Source organism: Puntigrus tetrazona, chromosome 7, assembly GCF_018831695.1.
Source record: "Puntigrus tetrazona isolate hp1 chromosome 7, ASM1883169v1, whole genome shotgun sequence".
Lineage (NCBI taxonomy): Eukaryota > Metazoa > Chordata > Actinopteri > Cypriniformes > Cyprinidae > Puntigrus > Puntigrus tetrazona.
In genome coordinates, this window is record NC_056705.1 from 40,161,451 (window position 1) to 40,171,450 (window position 10,000).

At 36.9% G+C, this 10,000-nt stretch overlaps 1 protein-coding gene across 16 annotated transcripts in view; it reads left to right on the plus strand.

Moving 5' to 3' along the window:
* Nucleotides 1–10,000, plus strand: part of LOC122348744 (adhesion G protein-coupled receptor L3-like) — a 228,503-nt gene that overhangs the window by 167,015 nt on the left and 51,488 nt on the right. For 14 of the 16 annotated variants that reach the window (XM_043244565.1, XM_043244567.1, XM_043244573.1 and 11 more), the window contains exon 10: nt 6,170–6,208. The exons of the other annotated variants lie outside the window; for them this stretch is intronic. In XM_043244565.1, the coding sequence (XP_043100500.1) occupies nt 6,170–6,208 (39 nt within the window). The remainder of the gene's footprint in view (nt 1–6,169; nt 6,209–10,000) is intronic. 16 annotated transcript variants of the gene reach the window in all.

Consider the following 10,000-nt stretch of genomic DNA (forward strand, 5'->3'; position numbering starts at 1 on the left):
GTGATTAATTTACATTTAATTTGATTTATTAATCGGCAAATTATGACATAATTTCATTTCTTGACAGCCATAAATGTATATCATATCGTGAATGGTTAGTTTTCTTTTTCACAAAAGCACAGTGACTTTTACGTGACAATGACGCACTAAAACATTTTGTTTTCCTTTTAAAAGTTTCGTATACGGACATGAATGTAGTCAAAGTGATCCCTGTTCATACGCATACACAGAAATCACTAAACTGCCGTATAACGCATGCCACTTTGTAAAGAAACACTGTTTCTGCATGAATTCCTATATTCCTATTTTTGGATTTAGAGACTGTTAACATTATTGAAGACAATAACTGTATTGGAGACAATGACAGAAGAGAACGGTATCGGAGGAAGACAACAGCATCGGCGATAATAACAGCAAATAATATTACGATATTGGAGATAAAATGAATGATATCTTGTAAATGAATGGCTAAAGCGCACCAAACTAGCTCTTGTGACACCTTTATCAGCTCTTTTCGTGAACACAAGCAGAACGATTTGTAATGTATTACATAAATTAATTTAATTAAACTGCAGTTTATGTAAGAATTCTTTATCACAAAAGAGTTTTTGAACTCTTACCTTTTTTTCCAGATAGTTCGATACTAGCATGTTTTTAAGTGAACGGTACCCTAGTCAAATATTGCATAACATTTTCCCTTTTTTAAATCAGTATTCAAGTGAAAATTTAAGTGCATTCGAGGATAATCAGCTGAAGTTATGATTACATAGAAAGATATCCTTGAAAACTTGCCACTAGGAATATCTTTCAAAGACTCAATGCCACAAATCTCACAAATGTCTTCAAATACAGTGTTTTTTTCTTCCTCAAATGCTCATTGTATCAACCAGCTAACTAAATTGCGTCCGGGAGGATTGATAAAAACTTGACATCGAATAAAATGATTGAAGTCAGCCGTTCAGGTTGAAGCGTGTAAGTTATATGTCATTTTTATGCTCAATACGCTTCAATCAATCGGCGGATGACGCATGAATCTGGTTTATATGTGACAAGTCTGTGGTTTGGACTTGCTAAACATAATTATTTATTATTAAGGCTGTCAAGAAATTAAATTACGACATAATAAATCAATTGATTGTATTGAATTGGCTCACTTGATTCGTTCAGTTGACTGATTCATTGAATCATTCACCCACTCGATTTGCCTTAAAAGTTGTCATAGCAACGCATGTTATCAATCAAATAAAGTTTTAATATATTTACGGTAGGATATTTCCAAAGTATCTTCATGGAATGCGATCTTTACTTATTATTCTAATGATACGAATGCATCATTTTGACTCGTACGAAATATTGTCGGCTATTGCTGCAAATATAGCAGCAGCTACTGATGACTGTGTTTGTGCTCCAGACTCACAGATGATATTGCTAAACTGTGTAATCCCATAGAAATATATGAACTTCACGCAGGGGCATTTTCTGCCGTCATATCCTGAATTTCAGGGAATATATCGTCGTACTCCGCCAGGCGTCCCGGATCGAGTCGATCCGTATCCGATCGGACGGGTCTGAGCTGGACGGGTTTTTCCGAACCGAATCACACCGTATTAGCACATTAAACCGACGAGCCTGTACTTCTTACGTTTGACTCCACCAGCAGAGACACGAGGCAGATGAAGCGTCGTCTTTGATGCGGCGGGTCTGGAGAGCGGGAGGAGGAGAGCAGTGGGTGTTTTTTTAATGATGTCCGTGTTTGTCAGGATGAATGATCCCCCGTGTTTCTCTCCGCAGTCAGCCGTCTGTTTAAAAATAGGTTTAACTTGGGCGAAGAGAAACTCTCGCCATCCTGAGGCTCCTATCGCTCCGAGGACATTATGCGGCATGAATAATCGTCAGCGTTATTAAAGTTTCCGCGGAGTTAAAGAGGTTCGCTTTGACGCTGTTTTCTCCAGACCTGCATGTATTTGTCTTCAGACACTCGGAGAACAAAGCTCTTTCATTCAGACGTTGCGTGTGTGTGTGTGTGCGTGTGTGTGTGTGTGTGTGTTAATATTACACACACAGTCCAAAATTAACAATAAAAGAAACCCAGTGCCGGGGAAACTTGGCTTTGGAGAATAAATGAAATAGTTGGCCAATAACTTTGATAGGAACTTGCAACATTTAGGCTGTTGATTAATTCAGTATGGTATTATTTATATTCTATAATAGTATTTATTAAAATTTCAACCAGATTGTATGTCTATCTTTGTGTTATGTGCTTAAAATATTTTATTTGAGTGTTTTAGTTTTAGTTTTTTAAATTATTCATTGTAATAGCATATTTTTTTCTTCTTCTTCTTCTAACTTTCCTGTTTGATAAATAAGGTTTGGATCAAAATTCAACAATCAATCAATCAATCAAGTGATTTTTGCATTTGTTAATCTTAAAGTTATCATTTTGGACCCTAGATGTTATAAATTTACTTAATCAGCAAATTATGCAGTTGATTAAAGTTTGTTGTTTTCTAAAAAAAATAATAATAATAAAAAATAAAAATGTGCGTTATTGGTCAAAAATACAGTATAAATATTGCTAGACAATTATTATTATTTAATTAATAATAATTAATTAATTATTAATTAAATAATAATAATTATTATTATTTTGGGTGGTAGATGTTATTAATTTACTTCAGCAGCAAATTATGCAATTAAAATTTTACAGTCTAAACAATGGATTTAAGTCAAATTAATTAAAGACCATTGCTTGTGTAATTAGAGTGCATACATTTTTATTTTATTTTTTATTACTAGCCATTTAACAAACCAATTAACAAAAATGCAAAAATCCTCCGAATTCCTCCACCATTAGCAAATAAATGCAATATCCTGACAACACGCACATCCCCAGCGCTGCCTCTGCTTTCTTTGTGGAGTGATATATTCCTAACGAACATGTACGTGTTCAGCAGTCACTTTCATCCAAGGCTTGCGCTGCGTTCAAAGTAAACGTGCATCGGTTTAATCAAACCCATCATCTTAGTTCTTCTGCTGACAGCCTGTACTGTCTGAGACAGAATATTAATTAACGTGGCTTTTAAGAGCGTCACCTTCCAGAGCGGGACGCCCGAGCGCGGAGCACAAACACCTGTTTCCACGCGTCTTCTCCAACTTCACTTTGCGTTGCGCCGCGGCGATCGGCTCGTTCCGACGGAGGCTAATTAGTCGAAGCGGTAATTTTTAAAGTCGGCCTGCCTTTGAATTTCACAGCTGCCTGGTTTAAGATCCAGATTCAGTGATGTACAACGAGGCGTCTTCGGTTCATCCTCATGAGTGACACTTTGTAGGGGTTCTTGTGCAAAATAGTGAACACGTAGTGCTGCTTTAGCAATAAAAAGCAGTTTTAATTACATACAGCTGTTCCATTCATCAGCAGCACAGCTGTATTTGGAGCAATAGCTAACAATGCATTGTATGCGGCAGAATTTTAAGATATAAAGTAATATCAGACCATTAAGTAAAGATCGTGCTCCGTGAAGATTTTTTGTAAATGTTCTACTAGTAAATAACTTGTGATTAGTAATATGCATGGCTAAGAACTTGGACAACTTCTCAATTTTTAGATATTATTATTATTATTATTATTATTATAGTTATTTTTGCACCCTCAGATTGAAGATTTTCAAAAAGAAAATCATATCCTAACAAACCATGCATCAATGGAAAGCTGATTTTTGATGATGCATAAATTTAAACTGGTTTTGCATATTTATCATTTTCAGGATTTAAATTAGTGTTTGTTTAGCATTACCTAAATGCTATCATAGTATTTATTAATTTTTTAACATCACGGTGTTTATTAAACACCACAAACTAAACGTTTTAGTCATTTCTTTATTATTTCTTTTTTATTTTAGTATTATTTATTATTCTCAGTAGTATTCTTAGTAGTATTTATTTTTAATTTAACTTTAATTATTGCATTTATTTGTCAAGGCAAACATTCTAAGTTAGGTTCTGCGTCTATTCTTTTCATGTATTGATTTCTATATTGATATTCTGTGGACATATATATGTTTGTGGGTTTTTCTGTACTATTTATATACTATTAAAACCATGAATGGACATTTGTTTGCAAAAATCCATTACATGCTAACACCTTTTCACGTTTTACTATTATGTATGTGCTACCGAAGTATGAATTAATATCTTGATATATATATCATTTCAAGATGTTTATTACTTATTTTTATATGTTGTGTTTTCACAATCCTTAGCTTTTAAATTTAGACCTAATCGTTTCAGTAAGGTGCTAAATCTACATCTGATATTTTTAGTTTACTTGATTTTGTCTTAGTTTCAGTTACCTTAAACACGTTTTCATAGTTTAATGTTTTGCTAACACGATCGTTGTCCGCGGTCGAAATCGTCGACTCGTTAGCTAAGCATGTTATCTCCAAAATGGGTCATTAATGCGTTTCCCAAAGTTGAGAAACGTCGTGATTGTTAGAAGGATACAGTCAGCAATGCATTCGACGTGCTCCGCTAACTGAGTGAAACCTTTAATACCGAGATCAAGACTCCTGAAGAGGAGCGATGTGATCTAAAGATGGCTGCCGTCAGCCGCATTAACATGCAGGCACCAGCGGAGACAGACCTGCCTGCTATTTATTTTTATCTGTTTCCTTCCCTCTCTCTTCCTCTGCGAGACTCAATAATTCATGGCGTACAAACACACACACACACACACACACACAGGCCTCCTCCCGCGTTCTCCATCTAAATGTGCAAACATCAAGCTTGTGTTGACATGAGCGAAATATATTGTGTCGGCGGTGAATAATTAATATATTTTTGAAAATCCCAAATCAAATAAAAAAATGTTATGCACCACAGTTCAAAAGTTTGGGATGAGTAAAAAAAAAGTCTCTTCTGCTCACCAGGGCTGCATTTATTTGATCAAAGATGCAATAAAAGTAACCAAATTGTCAAAATATTACTGCGATTTTAAATAGCTGTCACTCGAATGTCTGTTGAAGTGTGATTTATTTCTGCGAAGCGCAGCTGGGTTTTCAGCATCATTCCTCCGGTCTTCAGTGTCACGTTATAAATCATTATAATGACCGTAATATCCTCAAATATTATTAATGTTAAAAACAGTTGCACTGACTTACTTGAATCCAAAGATGAATAGAAAGCTCAAAAGGACAGAATTGATTTGAAATAGAAAATATATAAATAAATCCTACTGACCCCAAACTTTTGAACAGAAACGAACTGAATGTTGCATAAGCGTATATTATACAGTATATTATTGGTAATGTAGTAAAGTGCATGTGCACAGATGAAAGGTAATTCGACGAGATCGTTCTAAAACACGAAGTAACCAATCACAAGTCACAGGCGGGACGTGATCATATTCATAAAAACAATAGTTTTATCATCACTCAGAACTCACGCTGTGTCTGTCCGGGAATTTGTTTCCTTTTCCATTTATTTTCAAGCTCTGGGTTAAATGACCCATCGTGTCGTTCATTATGGCCGTTAAAGAAACATCATCCGGACTCAAACCAAATCTTTTCCGGTGTTATCGAAACTCAATCAGCACCCGATCCGTCAGCCGTGAAGATATAGAAGTAGAAACCGTTAAAACTATAACCACTGGACGACTCAGGAATGCCCCTCTCGGGAAAAAGGTACAAAAGCTTTTTGAAAAGGTACGAATATACCATGAAATATTTCCAGCGGAGGTACTGATACGCAGTGTTTGGAGGTGATGCAACAAAGAGTTTTCGGTTGATTTCTGACGTTGAGTTTACCATATAATGTCCTTCCAGTTGCTTTCTACTGAATTTCTCTTTCAGCGAAGAAGAGCGGGTCGCTTCTGACACGCTGAGGTTTTTGATCAGACCCGTCCGTGCCAAACTGGATGAATCCTCTGGGTTCAGTGGGACGTGATTTATGTGCTTTCGAAGGCTCTTTCACACCGAACGCCGGCTCCTCGCTGGACTCCCGCGGAGCTCTTCACAACGTTGGCTCCGTGGATCCACAGAGTCCGGATCGTCTCAAAACACGGAGCGATCGCACCTCGCTCCCGTTATTTGCTCGAGTTAGTGTTGGGTGTGAAAGACCTCGAGACGCCGGAGTCTTCTGCCTGATACTAAAGCGCTTCTCTTTGGGTTTTCAGCTGCAGAAAAGGGAGCGCTCGTGTCGATATTTCGTCCAGGTATTTTCCTCTTTATATTTGCACCGCTTTCATCCTCATGCTTCGCAGCCCCCTTCATGCTCCTCCGGTGTGTGTGTGTGTGTGTGTGTGTGTGTGTTTTGTGAGGTTGAGTCATTTGAGGCCTTGACCAAAGTGAACCTCCACCTTTGAAAATCACTCGTAATAACGCGCTCTCTTAAACGCTCGTGAGAAGAAGCGCGCTTAAGCATGCTGTCAGTGCACGAGCCATACAATATACTTAAGTGTCAACTGTTAAACGCAATTAAGTGAATATTTATTATAGTTTCAGTTTAACTTTAAAGCATTTTTAAAGCACCCACAGAAGTACAGCTTTAAATGTAGTTTCATGTGCTGGCAAGCGTTTATACTTAATTATACTTTAATATCATTTCTACTGAAACTCGTGTGCCATGCATTTAATTGCATTTGCAATTTCACTTTTGTAACGAAATTGCATAATATATGTATTTGTGCTGTGTGTGTTTATTATATGTATGTAAACACACACGGATGCATTTACATATTTCAGAAAAAAATTAAATATATATATATATATGATAATCAAAATGATGATGCTGTACTTGACATGTGTTTTAGTATGTTGATTTAGAAGTGATTTAAAATGCATATTAAAGTTAAACGTTGAATGAAATGAAAAAGTGACTTTTTAAGTGCACTACTAGGGCGACATGCAATTATCGGTCAGCTGCTAATTGTGTTATTAGGTGAGGAACTATTTTTGTTCGCGGCCTCATGATTACCCATGACTCTGTGTTTTTGCATCAACGAGAGCAACTGTGCTTGTTTTCTTTGGAATAAACGGGTTCTCAAGCTGTAGGTTAGAACGCATTCAGAAGCACAGCTGCTCTCGACCCCGTCATGTGACCATCAGCCTTCCCAGCATGCACTCGATGATTGTTGAGCCACAGCTGTTCTGACCCGTCAGAGGTCGGGGGGACTCGGGGAAGTGTGTGTTGGGTGCGATGTGTGTGTTACGACCGCAGTCCTGGTTGCCGCCAAGTGACTCTGAATGTATAGATGCTGTGTATAATTCCCTGAGGACTGGGAGGATGTAGTTATTAGGTGTTATTAAGTGTTATTGGAAATAGCGTCAGTAATGTGCAGGTTGGAATCTTATTTAGCCGTTTGTTTGCAAAAATGAGCTGAAAAACACAGTGTTTTAAGCAGATTTAGCATTATTAGCGTTAGCGAGTTAGCGCTATGTCTAAGTTTTTTACTTTTTTTTTTTTTTAAATAGGTTTTATTTGTATACTTTCTGGTTTATGTTAATTATATTTTTTTTTTGTTCTGTTCCGTTAATTTTATTTATTTATTTTAAATTGTAATTTTGTAAATTTAATTATTTTTGTTCCTTTTAAATATCGCTATTTAGGTTTGTTTGTTTGTTTATTATTTATTTGGTTGTTTTTTTTTAGGTTTACGTTTTTATGAATAACATTAGTGTGTGTTTGTTTGTTTCTCGCTTATTTACAAATACATATTTAATATTTAAAATCTTTTATTAGTTTTAGTTAGTGCTAATAGCACTCATTTTATGAGTAACAAGTGAACGCACTAATGAATAAAATATATTAAAAAACTACAAATCCACAGTTGTTTACTAAAAACATATTAAAAATAAATGAAGAATTTAATGCTTTTGTTCGCCAGGAACACATCGGATATAAAGAAAGACAGAACAGACATTTATAATGTTAGAAAACTAAAAGTTTGAAAAATAAAAGGTTGATATTAATCAGAAAAAAGGCTGAGCAGCAAATCTGAACGATTATAGACTATATGAGACTGAAAACTGGAGTAACGATGCTGAAAATCCAGCTCTGATATTTTTGGAAAACACGTATTCGCATTTTTGAATTATAATAATATTTGACGGTTTTTACTGCTTTTAGTCAAACAGACGCAGCTTTAGTGAGCAGAAGAGGTTTTCATTACCGACCTCAAATAGCAGCGTACCTGTATCATAAACCCAGATTCGAAGCTTTTTAACCATTAATGACCGCTTTTCAATTTTCGGTAAACTGAACTTGTCTGAGCGAGCCTGACGGTATCTCTCCAGCGCCAACTCTTTCTTAAAAGCGTGTCGTGTTTGTCCGAAAGCGTCTCTCACCGCGCATACGAATCAGCAAAGCCTCGCTCTGTTGTTGCAGATGCTAAGCTTTCAAAGGGTTAGCTTTAGCCGGTCAGTGGACGTGAAGAGCGCTGCGTTTCCACCGAGAGCCGGGGAGGATCTTGATTATTTTGTTTCGTGCTCCAGCGCAGGGCTTGACTTATTAATAACAGTGATGGATCGATACCCGACCTGATCCGGCGTTAAGAATAGATCTCTAGCGCAGTGCTCAGAAAGCAGAGCTCAGTGTACATTACGGGTACGCCGTGTGTTGTTCTGAGGAGAAATGGGTTTGATGTTTAAACTATTGATGCACTTTCACGATCAATAAACGCCCCGCAACAAACTGAGCCGCCGTTGGTTTGAAGGAAAGAGATGTTGGTGCGTTTGGAGAGCCTCTGCCTCATTTCTCTGTCTGTATGCCCACCGCAGATGCCTTTTGCTAGTTTGCGCGAAGGGTTATCATTGAGAAGCAGCATTATATAAAACAGAGGAGGGGTTTATTAATAACTTTGTCGCTGTTAGATGTGTTCCGCCAAACGTTGTTGGGAAGTCTGTAAAAGCATCCGCCGAATGCGTCCTGAGCTGCTCAAATCTCGGTCGTGATCCAGCGGCGTGGCTCTAAACCCGCAGGACTTTCTTCGAGAAAGGAGAAACTTTGGAGAATGTCCTTGCTGCACTTTCTCCAAGCGAGCTTCATGAAATTAGAGTATATGAAATGATATGTAATGTCTTCTGGTGGGATTCAACGGATTTGTGTTTAATGATTTATCGCTGGCCTCACTGATCTGAGGAAACTATCTGAACTATTGTTCTTCGCTGATGATCCTAAAAAAAACAATGTGAGTCTTAAATTCAACTGGAAGTATTGTAAAACACCATTTTTTTGATATTTTTGTTTTATTTATTTTTCTAAGATTGACATTTGATCCACATGAGATCATTTATTGTAGGTATTTTCATGCAAGTACTTCTTTGACTTCTGCACGACTTTAAGTTTTTCTTTTTCTTCATATTTTGCCAGAAAAGCACTTTAAATGGCCATTGTGTTTGGTGTGTGTGTGTGTGTGTGTGTGTGTGTGTGTGTTATAAAGAATCCCAGTAAGGCACTGCTGGCATTAAAGGAACACTCCAGTTTTTTAGAAATAGCCTCATTCTCAAACTCCCCAACTTTTACCGTTTTTGAATCCATTCAGCCGATCTCCAGATCTAGTGATAGCACTTTTAGCGTAGCTTAGCATAGTTCATTGAAACCAATTAGACCAGTAGCATTCTATTCTATTTAAGACTCGTCTATAGTTATATCATATACTAAGGCCGATATGATTAGAATCAAGCAAGATTAAATCCTGGAATGGGAATCTAGGGTTAGGCCTATCAGAAGCCTTTAGGCGAATGTTGCTTTGACAGTGGGCGGGACTAATGAGCAAGCTGTAATCCCATTGGCTAGTGCTCACCTTTCAGCTTCTGAATTTTAATTTCAGCGTTGCTATATGATTAATATTCATGAGCCAGCAACTTATTATTAGATATGAGTAAGTCTGCCTGAGGAAATACAGGAGCGTAACGAGAAGTTGTTGATGATTAATGTTGTTAAATAGACTAAAACATTTTACTTTTTAGTAACATTTAGTGTGTGTTTGTGTGTGATTCACTTTTGT